Here is a 25,227-nt window from a genome sequence, read left to right as displayed (position 1 = left end):
CAGAGAAGAGCAGAGGGCGGAGAGCAATCAATGATCATTCAGAAACAGAGCTAGTATAATTTTTATAGTACCTCAGTCCCCTATATCACAGAGTAGCTCATTTAAAATGCATTTTGGGGTGTGACAGACACCCTTTAAGGTTATGTTCACACTAGGCGTTTTTTCAGCATTTTTTTTCTGCAGCAAAACCTGATCTCTTGGCATGAAAGAAGCTGCATGAAAAACGCAGGTATTGGTGCGTTTTTCAGGATCCCAAAGTTCAGCTTTACTTCCACCACAGAAGCATGAACACAGGTCACCAATGCAAGACATATGTGAAACCTTATTAACGAGAATTACAAATGTAATAGTGGGGGAAGGTGAATTGTTCAGGAATACTTTTTCCAAGACACTGGTAGAGAATTGAGTTTGTAGGACACTATTTACTTTTACACTATGGTCTGCCATTGAGTTGCTCAGGAATTGTTCAATTTCACACCTCCATGGGCCACAAGTATTGTTCAGTCTCACACCTAAAAGAGGTTGTGTGCACATACCTAATCAAAACTCATGTTTTTTTAACTCCTCATGGGATCTTTTAGAGAGTTTCCACTGCAAAAACTCAGTAGAAAAAAACTCAGTGTGAACACATCCTTGTGTTTGCTGAGTTTTTGGAGCAAAAGAAAACTCACTGTTAACATAGTGATGAGGGGAAGAAAGGGAAAGGGATGAAATCCAGCACCATAGTAAAAATCTCATGCCAGTAACACGCACGTATTCTCAGTGCCATCCTACTCACTGTGTTCACTGCTCTGCTCCTCCCTATGTCAGGTCACAGCGCTGAACTGCCTCTTGTAGCACTGCTGCATCCTCCTGTGGCTGGAGAGTCTCCACCTGGCTATAGGGAGGTACTGCCAGACTGTGCAGGATTTAACCTGCTGTGTTCTGCAGAGTTTTGCTTCCCTGGTGATCTATTGCCCTTTTCTTCCCAGTCCTTATGCTGATGGTTCTTATTGTCTTTATTTTTCCTTTCTAGGTTTGCTCTCCTCTTCAGGTGTTTTCCATTGTTCTGTTTTGGTTGCCCTATCACATTCTGGGTTGGGCTATACATATTCTTCATTACACTTCCTTGCTGGCTATACTTCTAAATGGATTAGTGCTATGGAGTTTCAGCCCTAAAGGAAAGGGATTTTCCCTGCTATTTAAACACCATTTGTGTTTCTGCTGTGTATTTGTTTGCCTGCCCTCCCACCACCTTTCCTTTCTCCTTAGTTAGGTTGGTGGGAGGTTATTCTTGTTTCATTTATTATTCTCCTTCACTCTCTTTATTTACTCTTTGTGCATATGCTTTAAGTTTCCTCACCCTGGGTCCTCATATCCTTCTGCACACTTTCCCTCTACTGGTTAGCTGTGCACAGAGGCCTATATTCTGGTTCGTACAAGAAACACCTTGACGGTCTTTTAGGGAGCCAGGTCCGAGGCGGTGTTTTTTTAGTTATATGCGACTAGGGATTGTCTTGTCTGTACAGGGACCAGTAGGGTGTGAGTGCGGCTTCTCTGTGTTGTAGGCTTAATTATTCCCGTTACCTGTATATGAGTGAGTTACTTGCACAACATAGTGTTAACTAAGTACATGTGTGGCACCCCAGGGGTCTGGTTTTCCACAGTAATGTAATGTTATGTCTGAGAGCAGGTGGGAGGTCCTTTGGTCAGGGATCCTGTGCATGCCACACCTCCTGCCCAGTCTTGGGAGGGGAAGAACTTCCCCTGTATAAACCCGGGGCTGAGGCAGGGTGAGTCAGACAAGGAGAGTGGAGACAAGAAGCAGCATAGGAAACAGCAGAGTTACAAGGAGTCAGGGGCTGGCAGCTGCAGAGCTCGCCCTGACTAAGAAGATTCTTTACCGGACCCGGAGTCCGAGGCTGTGGGGACTAACTCCTACCCAGCAGCAGAATCCGTCAGGCAGGGGATTTCAGGTCCTCTGGCCCAGAAGCCCGAAGGCACGGTCACACGCGTGGGACCAGCACCGCCATCGTGGAGCGGAAGCCATTAGAAGGCCCCGAGTCACCGGCCATACGGGTGAGCACCACACGGTACACTCAGGGACGTGGGCTACTTACATCAGCTTCTAGCAAGGTAGCCAGAAGAGTACAGTCAGTTTGGGAGGCCTACAACTACGCCTGGCCAGGGGAGATCCCATCTGCTCAAAGACTGACCAGGCCCCGTTTGCTAGCAAGTACTCCGGGAGGGTCTGTCGTTGTTACCAGTAAAGACCCTGAACTACACCGTACCGTCTCTGAGTGGTTCCTGCTACCCCCATCATCCACGTCGGCTGCCCTGAGGCCATACCCCTCCCGTTGGGGGTTATACTATCACGCTGCACAATCCTACCACCGGCCTCAGCGGTCTGCCCTGCAGCAGCAGCTTCCTGGCTGCACTCAACGGGTGGCGTAGTCATCAACTATTTACTACTAATAGACTGCCGTCTAGTTTGACTCCCTGGGCACGGACCGGGTCACCGCCACGAGACTACAACCCTCCACTGATCCGGCTCCGGGTAGGCTCCCGCGTGCGCAACGCAGCGCGACACAGGCCCAGGGGCGCGTCAACTTTGGCGTAGTCGGCAGGATTTCGTGCCCGCAACCACCGGGTACTGCGTGCCTGAAAAGCAAAGACTGTTCAAACTTACCAGTGGTGAAGGTTTCCCGCCATCCGGCGCCATCTTCGACCTTCTTCCCGCCATCCGTGGAGTTTTCCCGCCATTGGACGCCATCTTGAGGACGCCGCGCGGGAAGAAGAGGGGCGTGGACTCCGAAAGCGCGCGAGAACTGAAGCCCCGCCTCACGTCCGGACGTTGCGTAAGGTCCTGGAAGGAGCCCAGCAGACGCCGACGTCACAGGAGCGCGACGGAAGGTCCTCAACCCTGACTATCCACTGCGGAGCCGCGGCCTACGGAAGAGGATCATCGCAAGGTAGGCCACGGTCCACTAGGGGGGAGGAAGATGTCGGATACGGAGGAGAGCTTCACTGCCTCAACCCCCGCCAGCGCTACCGCTGCTGCAGTTATGCCCTTCACCATGCCCTATATCCCGGGAGCAGCTTGGCTACCCCAGTACTCAGGGGAGTCACATACCCTGCATGACTTTAGAGAAAAGCTGGATAGCCTCTTCCAGGTGTACCCCCTCACAGAAGAGCAAAAAGTGAGCATCCTGGTGGCCCAACTATCCGGGGCAGCCAAAAGGGAAGTAAAATCCTGGCCACCTGGGAGGAAGACTGTCGCAGGGATACTAACCCGGCTGAAGGACACCTTTGATACCCGCACCTCAGCCGAGATTAAGCTTAGATTCTACGGGTGCAAGCAGCGAGCGCATGAGAGTATAAGGGACTATGCACTAAACCTACAAGAGGCCCTGAGGGCCATAAAGCAGACCGACCCTGATGGGGTGGGAAACGAGGACAGGCTATTGACTGAACAATTTATAGAGGGTTTATATTGCAATGCCCACCGAACCCAGTTGCGGGCAATGGCCTTACAGGATCCCCATCTGGACTTTGCACAGTTCAAGGATAGAGCTATCCGGGTGCTCCGAGAACCAGCACCGGGTGGCGTTGTTACCCACAGGCGCCCAGCTATCACTTACCACCAGGAGGCGGCGCCCTTGTCGGCAGGGCCTGTGGGAGCTGATGCGCAGGCATTGGACAATGACCCGGCTCCAGACCTACACCATCAGGTCCAAGAGCTAGCTAAGAGCGTTGCTGCGCTAACCCGAACTGTGCAGTCTTTACAGGTTTCCACCCCAGGGAAGATCCAGCTGGCATCCGGACCGGAGGACATCCCGTGGCGTCGACCAAGGAGGACCCCACCGGCCAGAGGAAGACCCAGTGACCGATACAGCGAGGACGGACGACCCATCTGCCGCCGCTGCAATCAACCCGGACATATGGAAAGGTACTGTTCTTTAAACGGGCACAACCTGGGGTAGAGGGCCAACCCCCAGGAAAAAGATCACCAGGCCCATCGAACTGGCGCGACAGATATGTGGGAGGACGTCCAGTCTTGCCTGTGGTACTGGATGGCATTCCCATGAGTGCCCTACTGGATACCGGGTCACAGGTCACCACCATCCCGTACGTGCTCTTCAAGCAGTACTGGAATGACTCGGATATTACCCGCTACCCTGACGACGACTTGAGTATCATCGCCAGCAATGGCCAGCCCGTGCCACAGATCGGATTTAAAGAGGTGACCCTCAAAATCGGTAGAGTCGAACTGGCCGCACAGGGACTGATCATTGTAGATATTGATAAACATGAGAGTCACCCAAAAATAACTCTAGGAACTAAGGTAATTGAAAATTGTCTTGCAGAGGTGATTTTCCTTTTACAGCAGGTTGCCAAGAACGCCAGCTCCGGCGAGCAGCGGGTGCTCCAGAAAGAGATCCGGGCACTGATGCAACGGCAACAAGTGGAACTCTCCGGCGGTGAGATTGGTAGCGTAAGAATGTGTGACCCTTTTCCTATTGCCATGCCCCCAAAAAGTGAAATGATGATTTGGTGCCGGGCAGCTATTGGTCTGAGAGGTAGAGATTACCAGGCAATGGTAGAACCAGTTTACTCAGACAGTAGGCCCACCATTTTGACAGCACGGGGGGTGGTCAATGTACGCCATGGGAGGGTGCCCATTCGCATAATAAATATCGGGGAGAGGGAAGTGTACCTGCCCCGGTATGCCACGCTAGCCAAATTATATACCACTAATCAAAATTCTATACAGTCTGTGGAACCCTTGCCTCCATCTCACCCGGAGGAAGGTAACGGCTCTAAGAAAGACATGGAGGACTGGTGTCAGCAACTACATTTGGGTACTGATTCCACTCCCTCACATCAGAAACAAGGAGTCTATCGGGTGGTTCAAGAGTATGAGAGAGTGTTTAGTAAACACCCGTTAGACTTCGGGCGAGTCAAGGGGGTAGAACACCGCATCCCCACGGGAGATCATCCTCCCATAAAAGAGAGGTATCGACCCGTACCCCCTGCACATTACCAACACGCCAAGGGGATGCTTAGAGACATGAAGGAGGCTGGGGTAATCCGGGATAGCTGTAGCCCCTGGGCAGCCCCACTAGTTTTAGTCAAAAAGAAAGACAACACCATGAGGATGTGTGTAGATTACCGGAAAATCAACCGTATCACACACAAGGATGCGTACCCCTTACCAAGGATAGAGGAGTCATTGGCTGCTTTAAGATCTGCTAACTTCTTCTCTACCTTGGATCTCACTAGCGGGTACTGGCAGGTTCCTGTAGCAGAGGCGGACCGGGAGAAGACCGCATTCACCACCCCGATGGGACTTAGCGAGTTCACCTGCATGCCGTTCGGACTCTGCAACGCCCCAGGAACCTTCCAACGATTAATGGAGTGCTGTCTGGGCCACAGAAACTTCGAGACGGTCCTGTTGTACCTGGACGATGTCATCGTATACTCCAAAACTTATGAGGACCACCTGAAACACCTGGCGGAGGTGTTCGAAGCTCTGGCGAGTTACGGCCTAAAGGTGAAACCCTCCAAGTGTCACCTCCTGAAACCAAAGGTGCAATACCTGGGACACGTGGTGAGCGCTGACGGAGTGGCTCCCGACCCCGATAAGATCACCGCAATTAAGGGATGGCCAAGCCCCTCCAGCGTAAAAGAAGTGCGGCAGTTCCTAGGGTTGGTAGGCTACTACCGAAGGTTTATTCCCGGTTTCACCAAAAAGGCAGCGCCTATGCAGGACCTCCTGATAGGCCAGTCCCGAAAGGCCAAGAACCAGAAGCCGCCCTTCAAATGGGAAGAGCTAGAAGAAGAGTCCTTCCGCCAGCTGAAGATGGCCCTCACGGGGGATGAAATCTTGGCGTACCCGGACTATAGCCAGCCCTTCATCCTCTACACCGACGCCAGTAACATCGGGCTAGGAGCCGTACTGTCCCAGATTCAGCAGGGGAGAGAACGAGTAATCTCCTATGCCAGCCGAAAACTGCGACCCACCGAAAGGAACCCCGAGAATTACAGCTCATTTAAGCTAGAGTTCCTGGCCGTGGTATGGGCAGTCACCGAGCGCTTTAGGCATTACCTCGCTTCTTCCCGGTTCACCGTATACACGGATAACAACCCGTTGACACACCTGGACACGGCAAGACTCGGTGCCCTGGAGCAGAGGTGGATGGCCCGTCTGTCCAACTACGAGTTCACAATCAAATACCGGGCAGGACGCTCCAATACTAACGCGGATGCCCTGTCCAGGATGCCCAACCTGCCGGACGAAGGAGAAGATCCGGAGGGACTGGAAGAAGTTGAACTCCCTGCGTTCCACCGTCATGGGACTATCCAGTATTCCCACCGGGTAAGGGGTAAGCAGGCTGCTACGTTGAACCCCTTACCCCACTACAACTGGGCGGAAACGCAAGACAGCGACCCTGCCGTCCGACTGGTGAAGGAGATGCTGACTCGGCCGGAGGCTCGCCTTGAACCAGACGCTCCGGAGGAAGCCAAACAACTATGGGCGGAGAAGAGTCGACTATTCCTTTACAAGGGGAAGTTGTGCCGCAGAATGGTCAACTCCCGGACGCATGAACTACTCTGGCAAGTAGTGGTGCCACGAAGAGACGCAGCCATGGTGATGGAGGCATACCACGACGGAGCTGGACACTTCGGGTGGAAAAAGCTGGAGTTCCTGCTGCGCGAGCGGTTCCACTGGGTAGGCATAAGGGGAACCATCGAGAAGTGGTGCAGAGACTGTGGCCCGTGCAATCTGAGAAGGAAAGACCGGGCCAGCCAGAAGACTCCCCTGCAGTCCATCGTCACCCGGCAACCGTTGGAACTGGTAGCCTTGGATCATGTAAAACTGACCCCAAGCAGAAGTTTCTACGTCTACGCGTTAACCATCGTGGATCATTACTCCCGGTTCTTGGTTGTCGTCCCCGTCAAGGACTTAACGGCTCAAACAGCAGCTAGAGCCTTCCAGCAGCACTTCTGCCGTCCACACGGGTACCCGGACCAAGTGCTGACGGACCAGGGACCTGCCTTTGAAGCGGAGGTCTTCCAGGAATTCTGCAATCTGTATGGCTGCCGGAAGATAAGGACGACACCCTACCATCCGCAAACTAATGGACTTTGTGAAAAAATGAACCAGGTGGTAATGGATCTTCTAAAAACATTGCCCCTGGAAGAACGCAGTCTGTGGCCTGAGAAGTTGCCCGATCTGGTGGACCTATACAACCACATCCCGGTAGGTTCCACCAACTGTACCCCGGCTTACCTAATGAGGGCGAGACCTGGTAAGTTACCTGTTGACCTGGAAATGGGAGTCCTGACACCTGAGGACACTTCACCAGAAACAGACTGGGACACAGAGAGGCAGCAGCAGTACCGGAGAGTACAAGAGAGCGTGGAGCGAAGTCTCTGTCAGGCTAGGGAAAGACAAGAGAAGACTTACAACCAGTATGCTCCCGCTGTTCCCCTGGTACCCGGAGAGCAGGTCTTGAAGAGGAAAAGACGGCTCCACAAGTTGGATGACCAGTGGGAGAAGGACCCGTACACCGTACTGCCCTCAAGCCACGAGAACCCGAAGGTCTGTACCATCAGTAAAGACGGAGGGGAAACCACAGCCATTGTATCCCGGGACCACCTGAAGAAGTGTCCCGAACAACTGAGGAACCCTGAAGAGGAACAAGAAGACCATCGACCCGTGGGAGAAAGGGAAGATATGGTTAGTACCGTGCTCGGGGACTTCCCTCGGTCTTGGACTCAAGTCAATGGTGCAGTTGTGGTACCCGTACTCACCTTCCTCCAACCATCATCCCAAGAACCTACGGAGCAACGGGTAGAGCTGGAAGAACAGCCGGTCCAGGAGGCAGAAGACTCCACACGAGTAGAACAGGAGAATCAACCCTCTGCTTATAGTGAGCCTGCTGTACCCCTAGTGAGACAAAGAGCCGGTAGACAGCTGCCCAGTTTACCCTTGACAGCTCCTACACCCTGTAGTTCAGGGCCAGACAGTCAGCTCCGTAGGTCCACTAGGGCCACTAGAGGCCAGTTACCCGCACGCTGGAGAATTTGAAGTGTAAAAATAGTTTTATTTATGTTTATCTGTGTATTGTTGCTTGTGTATAATTTTGTGTTTCCAGTTGTTTTTAGGAAACCTTGGTGGATTTACCGGGAATCCTTGTATATAGTTGGAGCGTAACCCAGGATGGACTAGAGACTGTTAAGGACTCGGGGTAGGACAGACCCCTACCTGGTTACGTCTCCCTGTGTTGGTGAAATGGACACCTTTGCTTTTCTTCAAAGACTGCATCCGGTTGCGGACACGCCGTAACCATCTTATGTGTTTTTCTTATAGTATTGTTATTGTTATACTTTGTTATGTTTTTCTAAATGTGTTTAGTCCCGGAGTACTAAATTTCACTAGGGGGGAATGTGGCACCCCAGGGGTCTGGTTTTCCACAGTAATGTAATGTTATGTCTGAGAGCAGGTGGGAGGTCCTTTGGTCAGGGATCCTGTGCATGCCACACCTCCTGCCCAGTCTTGGGAGGGGAAGAACTTCCCCTGTATAAACCCGGGGCTGAGGCAGGGTGAGTCAGACAAGGAGAGTGGAGACAAGAAGCAGCATAGGAAACAGCAGAGTTACAAGGAGTCAGGGGCTGGCAGCTGCAGAGCTCGCCCTGACTAAGAAGATTCTTTACCGGACCCGGAGTCCGAGGCTGTGGGGACTAACTCCTACCCAGCAGCAGAATCCGTCAGGCAGGGGATTTCAGGTCCTCTGGCCCAGAAGCCCGAAGGCACGGTCACACGCGTGGGACCAGCACCGCCATCGTGGAGCGGAAGCCATTAGAAGGCCCCGAGTCACCGGCCATACGGGTGAGCACCACACGGTACACTCAGGGACGTGGGCTACTTACATCAGCTTCTAGCAAGGTAGCCAGAAGAGTACAGTCAGTTTGGGAGGCCTACAACTACGCCTGGCCAGGGGAGATCCCATCTGCTCAAAGACTGACCAGGCCCCGTTTGCTAGCAAGTACTCCGGGAGGGTCTGTCGTTGTTACCAGTAAAGACCCTGAACTACACCGTACCGTTTCTGAGTGGTTCCTGCTACCCCCATCATCCACGTCGGCTGCCCTGAGGCCATACCCCTCCCGTTGGGGGTTATACTATCACGCTGCACAATCCTACCACCGGCCTCAGCGGTCTGCCCTGCAGCAGCAGCTTCCTGGCTGCACTCAACGGGTGGCGTAGTCATCAACTATTTACTACTAATAGACTGCCGTCTAGTTTGACTCCCTGGGCACGGACCGGGTCACCGCCACGAGACTACAACCCTCCACTGATCCGGCTCCGGGTAGGCTCCCGCGTGCGCAACGCAGCGCGACACAGGCCCAGGGGCGCGTCACATGTACTATTACTACTCATGTACTTACTACAGGGTATTTGCTTTTATCCTAAGTTTTGTCTGTTAAATGGCCACAGTGTGAACGTGCACCTTACATATTGCACTGATACCAACTTGTGCTCCGGCTCATTTCTTTGGTTTTGATCAAGTATCAGCTGCCAGGTTCCCTTTTACTTGAAGATTTAGAAGCGAAATTGGGAATGGGGATTGAAAAAAACTGACGTGTGAGAACATGCTTTACAAAACACAGAAGGACTCACTAGAATGACACTGTGTAAATTCACATATATTAGATTAAGAAGTGTATATTACATGTTCTGATACAAATCTGTTACATGATGGATATTTTACTCTGTTTTCTTACAGGGATATCAAGCCAGATAACATCCTGCTGGATGAACATGGTGAGTAAACTCAATGCTGCTGTATATGCGAGAGACCCTTCTATCTGTAAAAGGGTTCGCAGGTTTCATGAAGATAAAACGGATTTCATTGTGTAATTAAAAGCTGTTCAATTTTGATTAATCAAGTTTTCATGCCAGACGCCATGACAGAAACCAGATGGACCCCATTACAGGCGCCTTCCGGTAATTTTGCTTCTCTGCTCTTATGATAAATACAATTATGAAATGCGGAAACAAAGAGAACCTAAATACAAAAAGTCTGGGTGTAGCCTTAACCTTAACCGTGCAGCCAGAAGGTCTATGCATTGTGCATAAGCCCTTCCAGACAATCCAAGCAGCACTTTAAGATCCCGTAACACATTTCACCAGGTTTATGCCATCTATTCTGAGAATAGCATAATGTAGAGACAGAGCCCCTGACTCCAGCGATGTATCACTTACTGAACTGCTTACTATAGTTTTGCTAAAATCAGTGTTTTATCTGTGGCAGATTTACCAGTTCTCGGAACACTTAGCTCTGTATAACCTCGCCCCCACTACTGATTGGCAGCTGTCTGCCTATGCACAGTGTACGCAGGAAGCTTCCAATCAGTGGTGTGGGCGGAGTTATACAGAGCTCAGAATTCAAAGAACTAGTAGATCTGAAGCAGATTAAACAATGATTTTGTCACAATTCAAGCAAGCAGCGCAGCAAGTGACACACAGCTGGAATCAGGGTCTCTGCCCCTTCATCATACTACTAAATTGATGGTGTAGGAAAAACCCGGTGACAGATTCCCTTTAAAGGGGTTAAACAGATTCTACATTTTTTTTTTTTTACATAGTCAATGTAATGTATAAAAAACACTATGCGCCTCCTTTTCTTTACGTGCGACCGGCCTATGATCCTTGCAGCCAATCAATGACTGTAGCAGTCATGTGTCATATTACTGTTTCCCATCATGGCTCCCATCACTTCGTTTTGATGCCAGTAATAAGTAATTGGCATCTATGGCCCCTGATTGGGATGGGCGTGTGTAAAAAAAAAGACCGGGAGCACTTTTGGAGAGCTGGATCGTGAGACGAAATAATAGGTAAGCATGTAAGAGGGTTGAAAATGAACTGAAGCGTTTATTTTACCCTCTTACAGTGGACTGACCCCTGTAAGTTGCCTCGTTTGTAGCCCCTCCACCTTTATTTTGTGTAGGGGCTTCTTCATTGCCTGATTAGTTCTTGATACCATTTTTTTGAGTAGTTAGCCCTGCATGTGTTATATAACACGATGTGATTTGCTGAACTAGGCTGTGTTATGTATGTGTTAGGGTATGTGCACACTTTTTTAGAAAATACTGTTTGGAGCCTTCCTGAAAAAGTGCAATTTTTTGTTGTTGCTGTGCACACATTCAGTCTTTTGAGGCTTCTTTTAACTAGAGTTGAGCCACCCCCGTAGTGTTCGGGTTCGGTTCGGTTCGTCGAACACCGTTAAAACCAATGGCAGGCAAACAAAAACACATAGAAGCACATAGAAAACACCTTCAAAGGTGTCCAAAAGCTGACAAACTGCTCAGAAGACACAACTAACACATGGAAAAGTGACAAGTACATATAGTCATGCGAAAAGAAAAGAGGTGGAGGAGTAAAAGGAGGGGGAGACACAGATATAGGCATGTCATGCCCTTCTAAAATCAAGAAAGGCTGGAGTAAAAATCTAAAATCAGCCTACCAACACCCAGATTTCGTGACAAGAAAATTAAAAAAAGAAATATCTTTAGGTAGAATGGCGGTTCCATTCAGAACACTTTCCTTACAAGACGTAGTGGTATCCCCGTTGTGAGTTGTGCCAAAAACGGAACCCAATACATTCGGACTAATCCACCATTTGTCATATCCAAGGGGCAGGTCAGTAAACAACAACATCGTCGCGGAACCAAGTACAGTAGTATATACTGTACATCCTTTCACAAGGCAATCAGGCGGATCCAGAAGTTGGGAAGGGGCACCCTAATGGCCAAAACAGACATTGAGGGGGCGTTCCGGTTACTTACTACCTGTGCCTCCGAATAGTGTCCGCCTATTGGGCTGCTTCTGGGAAGGAGCATACTATATAGATCGCTGTTTGCTCATGGGATGGTCCAGATCCTGCTCACTATTTGAGGCGTTTAGTTGCTTCCTCGAATGGGTTGTAATGGACGTTTCTAAGGGGGCACATATTATCCATTACCTCGACAACTTCTTATGCCTGGGCCCAAAAGATTTGCCACAGTGTGAATACACGCGGTAGTCCACCTGTGAGAGGGCGAGAGCTGGAGGGAGAGCGGACACCACAGAGCCGAGGGGTTAGATGGAGAACGGAAGAAGGAAAGAGGGCGAGGGAGGTAAGGGAGTGCAGTGGAAGGCCGACCTGAGCTCCCCCACGTTCCTGCTGGGCGGGGAGCAGCCCTGAGAAGAAAAGCCGCTTGCGCATCCTTTTGAGGTTATGGGCGCGAGCAGGCAGAGGGACTACGCTGGAGTGCGAAGCCGACATGGCCAGTCCGTTCCTGCCCGTGCGACCTCCGTGTCGCCGGGTTTGTGCCAGAGCCGCGTTGGACCCTGACGGCTAGCCCCCCTCTCCCAATACTGGTGCCTGTCCGCTGGTGGGTCGAGACCCCCCGCGGTGGAGGCAGGTCTAAGCTCTGTAATTTAAATTGTCTCTGTAATTTGAATGAATACACTTTAAATCCTTTTACAAGGATCTATTGGAGGGCAAGTCTCATGCCAGCAGCCACGGTAATTCTTGCTCCAGTAGCGTCCACTAAAGCTGCTGCAGTTAAAAAGCTTTATAAGGATCGAGCTTGGCGGTCCACCGCAAGGCGTGCTACTGTGACGCCTCGCTCTCCCGCTCGCTAGCCCTACCCTGAGAGATAAGGGTACACGGAGCTGGGTCAGATGTTGGGGGTTGCAGTCGTGGCCTGGACCCGTTCCGTTTCCAGGGTCGTCACATTAAAAATAAGGGCTAGGAGGGACAGTGGTAATCGAGTGGATTTAATGACTACACCACCTGTGGTTTCTAGTGATTCCCCACCAGCGCTGGGTTCAGTCCTCTGAGGCGGGATGTTGTGGCAGCCGGAGATGATACTACTCCCCACAGGCAGAGCAGGGCCTCAGGGCAGAGGAGGCAGGAGGATGGGAGCTGTAGTGGGAGATGTGGTGCGGTGTGGTGCGATGCCCCGTTGCAATAAGAAAACGGAGGCCAAAGGGGTAGTCTTCCAAGCTTTACTCACAGTAGAATGCACAGCTGCAAGGCTTCTCCCTGCTCCTCACGGCGCGCTGTGGCCACCAGGACCGGGGGTCCGACTACCTCCGAGTAGTTCAGGTGCTTTGGTCAGGACCCCACACCAGAGTGTTCCTAGACATTCCCACTAGGTCCTCTCCTGTCCGTATGTGGTGCGTGTTACAAGGTTGGGTCTCCCTCTGGACTATGCACAGAACAAGGGTACGGGTGGCGACTCCGCTCCGTCCGTTACCCGGTGGGATCCTCTGAGCCCCCGGGCTTCTCCGACTAAGACGTATAGTAACAGAGTCGGATATCGGGGGCCGGTACCCCTTTTGCAGCAGGAATCCCTCTGACTAGGCCAGAATAGTGAGGACAGGTGGCGTATACCGCTCCGTCTGCATCCCCCTGGGATCCTTTTGCCTGTGGAGCTTGTCTCCTCTACTCCCCTCCAGGCCTTCTTGGGTAGGGACCTTGACCGGGTGGAGACAACCGTTAACTCTTGCCCACTCCTCGCCTCAAGGCCAGAGCACGAGGACCGTGTCCCCATCAACTGCAGGTTCACACAGAAAGCCACGTTCAGTGATGAAGATCACAATCAAAGACCATAAGCCCAAAATGGCTGTTTATTAAATATGAATTCTTAAGTGTAACCTAAATGTGCATCCTCCACCCTCACCCACTACTAGGTTCCCCCTATCTTTGGTTCCCCCATCTCCTCTTATCCCGGCTGGGGCAGCACCCTGGTGCATATAAGCCCCCCTCAGGTGGGAGAGATGTAGTGTTGAATGCAGAGGTGGGGTCCTGACAGCTGCACCATCCTTACCTCGAAGGAGAGAAACCACACCTCATTAAAGAGATGCAGTACCCCTGTGGCGACCGAACCCTCTGGGGCGCCACACTACCGCCAGTCCCAGCCCCTTTGCCTTGGGGTGCCTCCCCGATGCTCTTCACTGAGTGTCCCGGGGGCCCGAAGCATTTCCTTTGAAAAAATGAAGTGTCCAAACCACAGATGGTGTAGCTTGCTTAACAGCTGGGATACTTCGCTGACTAGCAGACACTGCTACTAGGCCCAAAGTATTGCCTGGGCTAGATACAGTTAAAAATTTGTAATTAGATCTACAGGCGGTGGCTACTCCGCTGACTAGCAGACACTGAAGCTTTGGAGCAGACCTCTGATTCCCAGGCTATAGTATGAGTAAACAGCTCTTCAGACTCAACCATCTGTGTTACTGACTAGCCCAGGGGATGGGGATGACTCGGTTACCCGGGCCTTTAGCCTTAACGAGGTCGCGGTGGTCGGCTCCCGGGCCCGTACCCTGGGCCGCTCTTTAAAAAGGGGGTTGATATTTGTAAAGTTTATAAAAGAAAGAGTTTGTGACGCCACCTGTGGCTTCTGGTGAGGATCACCAGCGCTGCGCAGTCCGCTGAGGCCGGTGATAAGGCAGCTTGATGGTATAGCTCCCCACAGGTAGAGCTGGGCCTCAGGGCAGTATAGGAACGAGGATGCAGGACAAAGAGACTCCGCCGGGCCAGAGCAAGAACAGGGACGGACACAATAGTCACTTCAATACCTTTTACTGGTGGAATTTCAGGCACTCCCCGGAGCACTGTAGGGGGAAGGGTGTATGTCCGGATCCTCCCCAATGAGCAGGTTTTGGGCCTCCTGGTTCTTGCTACTGCATAGTAAGTTTCTGACCTGTCTGGAGCTAGGCCTAACTTTGTCTCTGTCCTGCGCTGGCTGACCTTGTGGTAGGGCCTTCTCTTGGAGTGCACGCTCCCGACTTATGGGGCCTATGTGTCTCCTGACTCTGGTACGTATCAGCACTTTAGCGATCCTGGGACCTGTAGTTCTTCAGGGATTCCGGTTTATCTTACTGGGTCGTGGAGATCCCGGCAAGCTTCGGACCCGGTGTCCGGTAACCACTTCTTCTTCGGGGTGAGCCAGTTAAACTCCTCTGCCCCCTATGTACTAACTCTCTACTCTTTTGCCTTCGGCCTACTCGGACCCTCAATAGGCTACTCACACTAACGGCAGCGTGCCGCACTTCACCGATCTTATGGCGCCGGCACACCTAAAGCTCACCTCTCTGAGCTACACCAAGTCTAGACCACGCTCCACTGCAGACTGACCTCTCTCAGGCTTCTACTGCAGGAACTCTCTCAACAGGTTTGCTCTCTGTCAGTTCCAGTCTAGACTAACGGCTGCCTGGCTCCACCTTCCCTTTTATATCTCCCTAACGGGCTCCCTCTGGTGGTCTGAGGTGGAAGGTGGAGATGTGTTAATGGTTATGGGGGCCTCTTGTGGAGGAATCCTTCAATACACCCTTCTGGGTCTGTGATGCCAAGCACAGCTGGGCTTCACATTACCTCAAGCCATAGTGTATGTAGTTTCTTACGGTTGAAAGGGGGGGAGAGACCCGACCCACCTGGAATTGACGATGCCAACGTCATGTAAAACACAGCAAGGGGACTCCAAAAAGAGTCTCCATTTTTTCCAAAAATTGTGGCACAGACACCACTTAAGTGGCATCAATTGTCCCAGAGTTGCTTAAAATGGTTGGTGAGGTGATTTTCCAAAATCCTCAAGCATTTAGTCTCCCCAGGATGACACAGGTGGGGCAGATGGTGGTTGGCCCGGCCCACTAGGCCGCATTGTAGCACAGTGAGCTTCACACTGCAACTTATGCTTCATATCCATGTGACGGTTCAAGCATAAAGTACTCAAACTATTGTTTTTTTGGCCTCTACTTAGCTTTTGGTGACAAATATTACAGATAACACGAGTTGGGTCATCCTGAAAAAATGCCCAGGCTATGCAAGGCTTAGAGCCCATGCGACCTGAAGAGCCACCACGACTTGTGGTCAGAGGCAGAGTTGTGGTGAGGATGCAGTTGTTGACGTGCTTCCAGTACTCCGTCTCTGTCCTGGAAGGCGCAACCTAACCTCGTCGTCAATAGCATCCTCCTCCACCTCCTCTGCTGACCTCATCGACTGGCTGACTGTAGGTTGACAGTAAGTGGGATCTCCAACCTCGTCATCATCACCCTGTGTGTTCTCACACCCGTCGTCCTCAGAGCCAACCTCTTCCTGCCCTGACCGAAAAGTCAATCAGGTATTTGAGTCTCATCATCGTCTTCATCATTGTCTCCACCAACAGGAGTTACAGTTTGGGAACGAGGGTCTACATTATGCTCAGAACCTTCTTCATCTGGTCCTGGATCCGACTCATAAAGATTCTGGGCATCAGTGCAGATCATTTCCTCGTCTGGATTAACAGAAGCTCTGGAGCAGACCTCCGTTTCCCAGGCTATAGTATGAGTAAATGACTCGCCCCCTGGGCCGTGGGACACTCGGATCCGGGCAACAGGGCAATAATGGGGGTAGTAGTGGCAACCCGGTCCGTGGCTCAGGGTGGTCAGACCAGTGGCAGTCTTCTATATGTTTTGCAATGTCCGACTACGCCACTCGTGGATTGCGGTCAGGGATGACCGCCGCTGCAAGGCAGACCGCTGAGGCTGATGTAGATATGCTGCACAGGGATAGGATAACTCCCCACGGGAAGAGTGTAGCCTCAGGGCAGTGTAGGTGAATACTGGGGGTGGTGGTGCAGGGCGTCCCAGTACTTTTAGTGCTGGCACGGTAAGAATCACAAAGACAACGTGTTGCAGTCCAGGGTCTTTTACTCACAGTTCGTATACTCCAAGCCACTTCTGTACAGGTAGTGACTGCCCAAGCCGTGCTGCGTCCACCAGGTGAGGGGCTCGGTCAACCCCCAGGCAATTCAGGAGCATGACACAGAACTCCCTTCTATCCTTCCTCTGGCCATGCCCCACCAGTGACCAAACTTCTGTCCGGCTGCCTCGGGCCTTCTCTGGGAGAACTTGGCGCCAGCTTCCCTGGTCCTATGTGGTGCCTTCCTAGTAGGTTTAGCGAGGGGTCGCACCAATAGATGATCAGGACCTCCGGTTCTTGGCTGAGGATTATTTGCCTCCACCAACTTGGGATCCGGTACCCTTTTCTTGCCTGACCCGTCACCCGTAATCTCCTGGGTCCTTAGGGTCCCTTCTACCTTCGTGTTTCTGAGCCTTTCTACTTCTTGGTTCCTTCTCTTTCTGTTCTGTTCCTTTCTCTTTCTGTTCTGTTTCTTTCTCCTCTCTCTCTCTCTCTCTCTCCCTGCCCGTGTCCCTGGGCCTGGCTCTGGAGCAGAGCTCCTGCAGAGCCTCTGCTCCCTTTCTTCTCCTCACAGACTGAACACTGTTCTAAGATGGTGCCCACCTTTTATACCTCCTCCTCCGTGTCTGAGCCCAGGTGACCTGCATCCAATGAGCTCCTTCCTATGCCCAGAAACCAGCCCCTATCTGCTCCCACATCACTAGGGTTCCCCCCCTCCCCACTCCAGCCAGGAACATAGTCAGTCGTACCTGCATACTAATGGGAGCACCGTAGAGCTGTCCCCCGGAAATGAGGAGTGTATATATGTGCAGCTAACTGAGCCCTGGTCCATACTCCATCCTTACCCGGGAGTGGAATACCACACCTCTGGATGAGGTGCAATACCCCTGTAGCGGCCGAACCCTCGGGGCGCTACATAAACAGCTCTGCAGACTCAACCATCTGTGTTACCCCATACTCAGATGGGCAGCTGGAGACTTGGGAGCTGTGAGGAAGCAAGTGCGATTGGGGTGACACCTCTGAGGACTGGAGTATTTGTGATGTTGAAGTTGAGGTGGAGGAGAGCCCACTTGAAGGAGCACTTGATATCCGTTGAAGCACCAGCTGTTTTTGTGCCTCATCTGGAATTTGTAGCGATGGGCGTGTCCGTAAGAAAGGGATCGTATCACATTGTCCACGAAAAGAAGTAGACATCTTAGTTTGGCTGGAAGATGGTCTTTCTTCTGCAGATGTTACTGTTGCTTTAACACCTACCCCACGGACACAACCTTTTTTTCCCTTTCCAACACGCCTACTCCCCTTTCAACCAGCAGCAGGTCTTTTGCCACTCATTTTGGTGGTTAACTAATTGACAACTCTGTAGTTGTTTGCACAAAAAACAATGGATGGAAACCGAGCAGAGCTGAGTTGCCAAACTGTGGTACTAGCCCAAAAGGATTGGCTGGGTTAGATGCAGTAAAACAATTTTATTAGATACACAGGTGGTGTAGCTTGGTTCAGATGGGCTACTACAATGAGTAACAGACACTGCTACAGGCCCAAAAGTATTTACTGGGCTAGATTCAGTAAAAAATTGTTATTAAATGCAATGGTGGTGTAGCTTGGTACAGATGGGCTACTACAATGAGTAACAGACACTGCTACAGGCCCAAAAGTATTTACTGGGCTAGATGCAGTAAAAAATTGTTATTAAATACAAAGGTGGTGTAGCTTGGTACAGATGAGCTACTACAATGAGTAACAGACACTGCTACAGGCCCAAAAGGATTTACTGGGCTAGATGCAGTAAAAAATTGTTATTAAATGCAAAGGTGGTATAGCTTGGTACAGATGGGCTACTACAATGAGTAACAGACACTGCTACTATGCCCAAAAGGTTTTACTTGGCTAGATGCAGTAAAAAATTGTTGTTAAATACAAAGGTGGTGTAGTTTGGTACAGATGGGCTACTACAATGAGTAACAGACACTGCTACAGGCCCAAAAGGATTTACTGGGCTAGATGCAGTAAAAAAGTTGTTATTAAATACAAAGGTGGTGTAGCTTGGTACAGATGGGCTACTAAAATGAGTAACAGACACTGCTACTATGCCCAAAAGGTTTTACTTGGCTAAATGCAGTAAAAAATTGTTATTAAATATAAAGGTGGTGTAGCTTGGTACAGATGGGCTATTACAATGAGTAACAGACACTGCTACAGGCCCAAAAGGATTTACTGGGCTAGATGCAGAAAAAAAATGTTATTTAATACAAAGGTGGTGTAGCTTGGTACAGATGGGCTACTCCACTGACTACCAGACACTGCTACTATGCCCAAAAGGTTTTACTTGGCTAGGTGCAGTAAAAAATTGGTATTAGATACACAGGTGCTAGAGGCCCAAACTGCTAGAGGCCCAAAAGTATTGGCTTAGCTAGATTTAGCCAAATGCTGTGAAAAACACTTGCACAGCACTGGCACAGACCTGCCTGGCAAAAAGTGCTAGGAACTGCTGTAACCTAGCCCTCAAAAGGGCTGCAATTACAACTAGTCCCTACTCCCTAAACCTATCTGTCTATTTAACCGCTTCCCGACCGCCCACTGTAGATAAACGTCCGCGCTGCCTGGGCTCTGTGCAGCGCGGACGTTTAAAAACGGTGGGTGGTCTCGCAGTGCTCAGGACCCCCTGGGTCCTGCAAGCGCTGTGAGAGCGGTGCAGAGCGTTAGCTCTGACAGGGAACATCATCGGGACCTGATTAGATCAGGTCCCAGTGATGTTAACCCTTTGCTGTCTTCTATATGCTGTGATCTATAGTGATCGCGGCATATAGGAGACAGCAGGAGGAGAGGGGGTCGTCCACTTACCTCTCTGACGACCCCTTGATTGCTTTCAGGACCTGGCGTTGCTATGGCAGCTGGAGGTCACATGACCGCCTCCAGCTCTGCCATATATGGTGTCCTTCCTGTCTGACTTCAGCCTGTATGTAGCTGATGCCAGACAGGAAACTGACTGAAAGAGTCAGTGAAGATCTCATGTAATGTAATATATGTCTATTACATTACATGAGATCAGGGATCAGAAAAATAAAAATTAATGTCCCATACAGGGACTAAGTAAAAATGTAAAAAAAGTAAAAAAAAATGTTTTGAAACTGTTAAAAAAAAAATACAAAATAAATAAAAATAAATAAATAAAATATTAAACCGATAAATCCATATAGTTATGCAAAAATAAAAAAAGTACACATATTTGGTATTGCCGCGTTCGAAACAACCCGAGCTATAAAACTGTCACACTAATTAACTCCTTATGTGTACACCGTAATAAAAATAAATAAAAAACGGAGCAAAAAACTATGCTTTTTCCTCATATCGCCAAACAAAAAGTGGAAAAGAATGCGATCAAAAAGCAAAATGGAAATAGAAATGGTACCGCTGAAAACGTCATCTTGTTCTGCAAAAATCAAGCCACTATACAGCTCCATCAGCCAAAAAATAAAAAAGTTATACCTCTCAGAATAAAGCAATGCAAAAAAAATATTTTTTCTTTAAAATTGTTTTATTGTGTAAAAGCGCCAAAACATAAAAAAATATACAGTAAGTGTAGTATCGCTGTAAATGTACTGACCCGAAGAATAACGCTGCCTGATCACTTTTACCACACGCAGAACGGCATAAAAAAAAACCTCAAAAAACAATTCCTGAATTGTTGGTTTTTGTTAATTTTACCTCCCAAAAAAACGGAATAGAAAGCGATCAAAAAATGTCACGTACCCACAAATGGTACCAATAAAAATGTCAACATCGTCCCGCAAAAATCAAGCCATCACATGACTCTGTCGGCCGAAATATGGAAAAATTATAGCTCTCAAAATATGGCGATGCAAAAACTAGATTTTGCAAAAAAAAAGCGTCTCTTAGTGTGTGACAGCTGTCAGTCATAAAAACCCGATATAAATCTGGTATCTCTGTAATCGCACCGACCCGAAGAATAAAGTAATCTAATCAGTTATATCACACTAGGAACGGCGTAAAAAAATAAATAAAACCAATTCTTCACCTGCTACTGATTTGTTTATTATGTCTCCCAAAGATCGCAGTATGGCTCGGCACACATTTATCCTGCGCTCTGCGCTGAGCACTTACGCCAGAGTTTCCATGTAAATCTCTGAAATATGTGATTCAGCCGGAACCCATGACGGAAGATTCCCTGTAATGAGGCAGATATAGGCCACTGTGGATGTCGTCTGGCCTGTGATCCCACGGTGTCATTTGTTTTAGGCGTGCATAAAAGTGCGGTTGGCCACAGTTTTGTGCACTTCTGAAAAAAAGGACACCGCTAAACAGAGGCCAGACGGAGTCCAGAGTAACTCTGCTGCCTCATTACAGTGAATGGATCCCGCAGGGGTTTCATCTGAATTACATCACTTGGAAATTTAGATGGAAACCCCGATGTAAGTGCTCAGCCTAGAGCGCCGGATAAATGTTACGTAAAATGTTCCCAATAAAAGCTTCAACTCAGTCCTCAAAAAAAGCTAGTCCCCACTCAGGTCCGTCATCTGTTAAAAATATAAGGGACTTCCAAGTTACTGGTAGCAGAAAGGCTCTGGAAAAGCGAAATGGCCCTTGCCCCCCAAAAGAAATTCAAAAAATTTTGTGCTCCCAAATCCAAATGCCTATTCTACAATAATTTGTTCTCCAATTGTCAAATAGCACTCCGTCCCCCCCAGATCTCGCCGTATGGCTGAGCGGTACGATACAGCCACATATGGGGTATTGGCACTTTTAGAAGAAATTGTGTGACACATTTCGGCACCATTTTTACCCATTGCCCTGTGTGAAAATGTAAAATCTGAGGGTAAAACATTTTTTTGTGGTAAAAATATAATTATGCTTTTTTCACTGCCCAATGGTATAAATTTAAAAATTAAAAAATACTCACTACTTCCCTAGATGAATTCCTTGAGAGGTGTAGTTTACAAAATGGGGTCACTTGTGGGGGTTTCGGCATGTCAGCGACTCTTCAAATGTGACATGGTGTCTGCTGCCTATCCCAGCCAACATAGCGCTCCTTTCTCTTCCGAACCCTGCCGTACACCAAAGCAGTGGTTTTCCCCCACATATGGGGTATCGGCGTACTCAGGAGAAATTGTACAACAAATTTCATGGTGCAATTTATCCTATTACCCTTAAGATAATGCAAAATTAAGGGATGAAAAACGTTTTTGCGGGAAAAATGTGAAAATTTTATTTTTACAGCTGATTATTATAAACTTCTGTGAAGCACCTTGGGGTTCAAGGTGCTCACCACACATCTAGATAAGTTCCCTAAGGGGTCTAGTTTCCAAAATGGTGTCACTTGTGGGGGGTTTCCACTGTTTAGGCACATCAGGGGCTCCCCAAATGCAACATGGCGTCCGCTAATTATTCAAACAAATTTTGCATTCAAAAAGTCAAATGGCGCTCCTTCCCTTCCAAACCCTGCCGTGCGCCCAAACAGTGGTTTTCCCCCACATATGGGGTATCGGCGTGTTCAGGAGAAATTGCACAACAAAATTAATGGTGCAATTTATCCTATTACCATTATGATAATGGAAAATTAAGGGATGAAAAACGTTTTTGTGGGAAAAATGTGAAAATTTTATTTTTACAGCTCAATATTATAAACTTCTGTGAAGCACCTTGGGGTTCAAGGTGCTCACCACACATCTAGATATGTTCCCTAAGGGGTCTAGTTTCCAAAATGGTGTCACTTGTGGGGAGTTTCCACTGTTTAGTCACATCAGGAGCTCTCCAAACGCAACATGGTGTCTGCTAATTATTCAGACAAATTTTACATTCAAAAAGTCTAATGGTGCTCCTTCCTTTCCGAGCCCTGCCGTGCGCCCAAACAGTGGTTTTCCCTCACATATGGGGTATCAGCACGCTCAAGAGAAATTGCACAAAAAATTTTGGGGTCCATTTTTTCCTGTTACCCCTGTGAAAATAAAAAAAATTGGGTCTAAAGTAACATTTTTGTGAAAAAAGTTAAATGTTAATTTTTTTCTTCCACATTCCAAAAATTTCTGTGAAGCACCTGAAGGGTTAATAAAGTTCTTGAATGTGGTTTTGAGCACCTTGAGGGGTGCAGTTTTTAGAACTGTGTCACTTTTGGGTATTTTCTGTCATAAAGACCCCTCAAAGTGACTTCAAATATGATGTGGTCCCTAAAAAAATGTTTTTGTAAATTTTGTTGGAAAAATGAGAAATCGCTGGTCAACTTTTAACCCTTATAGCTCCCTGACAAAAAAAAATTTTGGTTCCAAAATTGTGCTGATGTAAAGTAGACATGTGGGAAATGTTATTTATTAAGTATTTTGTGTGACATATTTCTCTGATTTAAGGGCTTAAAAATTCAAAGTTTGAAAATTGCAAAATTTTCAAAATTTTCGCCAAATTTCCGATTTTTTCACAAATAAACGCATGTGATATCAAAGAAATTTTACCACTATCATGAAGTACAATATGTCACGAAAAAACAATCTCAGAATCAGGGGGATCCGTTGAAGCGTTCCAGAGTAATTGCTTCATAAAGTGACAGTGGTCAGAATTGAAAAAATTGGCCCGGTCACGAAGGCAAAAACAGGCTCTGGTGCGAAGTGGTTAAGAGCAAATTCGCTTGCAATTCACACAGTTACAAAGTATAGCGCCCACAGCAGCAGTGGTGCCGTCTAACACTCAGCTGCAGCAGTGAGAAAATGGTGGCGACGGGGAAAATGGCTGGGTCTTATAGGGCAAGCGTATAAACCTTGGTAAAATTTGTGCCAATGTCAAGGACTGTGTACGTGTTGTACTGGCGTACCACCCCTGAGTAGGAAATAACTATGGCTAGGGATCATCTGCTAAGTTTTTGAAAGGGACACTAGCCATGATCCGCGGATCTTTTAAAAGTTCCTTAAATTCTTATTACACCCAGTAGATTTTAAAGAGTACACACACACATATATATATATTCAGTATATATGAATAATTATTTTAACACCCTTCAAAAAATGTTTGCTTTTTTTGTAAAATGGTGGTCATAGTGGCAAAATAATTAAGGAACATCTAATGAGGTATATTATAACCTTGAGTCATCATTATAAGTGAGATGAATAAACTATTGATCGTCACGAGCGTTCACCACAGAATGTATAGAAATGTACTAATCTGGATTCCTAATGTTCCTCCAGGGGTCAATCATTTTTATCTTTATTTCCTTGGCACTAAGGCAAAGCCAGCAGGAAAAGAGTCTGCTGAAATAAGCTTCCGCCTGCTGATTTTTGTACAGGCCCAATTTTACTTTTTCTTCACTTGGGAATGTTTTTCATTCACTTCTCATTTCTCCAAAATGCTATTTTCAACATATGTATAATATGACTTTACTGCCAAGAATTTAATCATAAATATCCCATAATATAAAATAAAATTCTAGAATTGTAAAATGATGCAATGTGTAAAACTCTATTCACACTTACATTCTAAGAACAGAGAAACAAAATTCATGCCAAGGACAGATCTTTTTCAATTTGCTATGTAGTGGATCTGTCTTTCGCAATAATTATATTTCTATGTTCTTTAAAAAATGTTTTTAATCTACATAGATCCAAAGTTTTATGTTGATTAATATCTCAAAGGGAGTATACCAAGTCAGAAATCCATATCTACATATTCACAGGACTTAGTAGAAGACAATGTACTTAGAAGAGCCATACCTTTAGTTTAAAAATCTGTGGGCTAGTTTTAGACAAAATCTACTTTAGGTTCCTATGCTAATGAGGTCCTTAAAACAATGTGGGTGGAGCCGTGTGGTCCGGAGCACCCTCCCTCTGACATTTTTTTCCTGCTAGCCCCACCCACCTGCATTGATTGATAGCACTGGTTTCACATGATCTAGTATTGTGTCTACGGAAATCCTGCCATGACCTATAAGACAGGAAAATCTTTAAAATAACATATGAGTTGACCATATATCAACAATATAATCCCAGGATCATTTATACTGGAAGATCTGGACCTTCTCATGAACCACATCTTCCATAAAAATGTTTTATCCTAGTAAATACTTTGTGACTTTGCCTTTTTATTAATGTTCCTGGACTATTTTTATGTCATAGAAAATTTGTGTCACCTAGGACCAGCGTAATACTAGTCAACCAGAGCAGCGGGGAATCCTATGTAGTGTGAAATGTGGCCATACACGTTAGAAGAATGGTAGCCGAAAAAAGATTTTGTTGGGACCAGCCAACCATCTAATTTATATGGTGTTGGATTCAAACATGATCCTTTTGCTCTTAAATGGGTTATCCCGCAATAAACATTTAATACCTGTTAACAGAATAGATAAATGTATGATTGCTGGGGATCCAACAGCTAAGACCACCACTAATCAATTGAACAGGGGACCCATGTCCCTCAATTGATTAGAGCAGTTGTGCGCATGCTCTACCATGGCTCCATTCACTATGGAGCAATCGAGCAATACCGCTCAATGGACTCATAGTGGTGAAAGGAATGGTGG

The 25,227-nt window shown here is 48.2% G+C and overlaps 1 protein-coding gene across 4 annotated transcripts in view; it reads left to right on the top strand.

The window, feature by feature from the left end:
• STK32B (serine/threonine kinase 32B) overlaps positions 1 to 25,227 on the top strand; it is a 481,347-nt gene that overhangs the window by 289,415 nt on the left and 166,705 nt on the right. For all 4 annotated transcript variants that reach the window (XM_073648385.1, XM_073648355.1, XM_073648366.1 and 1 more), the window contains one exon: positions 9,771 to 9,808. In XM_073648385.1, the coding sequence (XP_073504486.1) occupies positions 9,771 to 9,808 (38 nt within the window). The remainder of the gene's footprint in view (positions 1 to 9,770; positions 9,809 to 25,227) is intronic.

The sequence above is a fragment of the Phyllobates terribilis genome, unplaced genomic scaffold (genome assembly GCF_046119375.1).
Source record: "Phyllobates terribilis strain yellow unplaced genomic scaffold, ASM4611937v1 Scaffold_1__5_contigs__length_1240528914, whole genome shotgun sequence".
NCBI classification, from domain to species: Eukaryota; Metazoa; Chordata; class Amphibia; order Anura; family Dendrobatidae; genus Phyllobates; species Phyllobates terribilis.
This window is presented reverse-complemented; position numbering and strand designations above follow the sequence as displayed.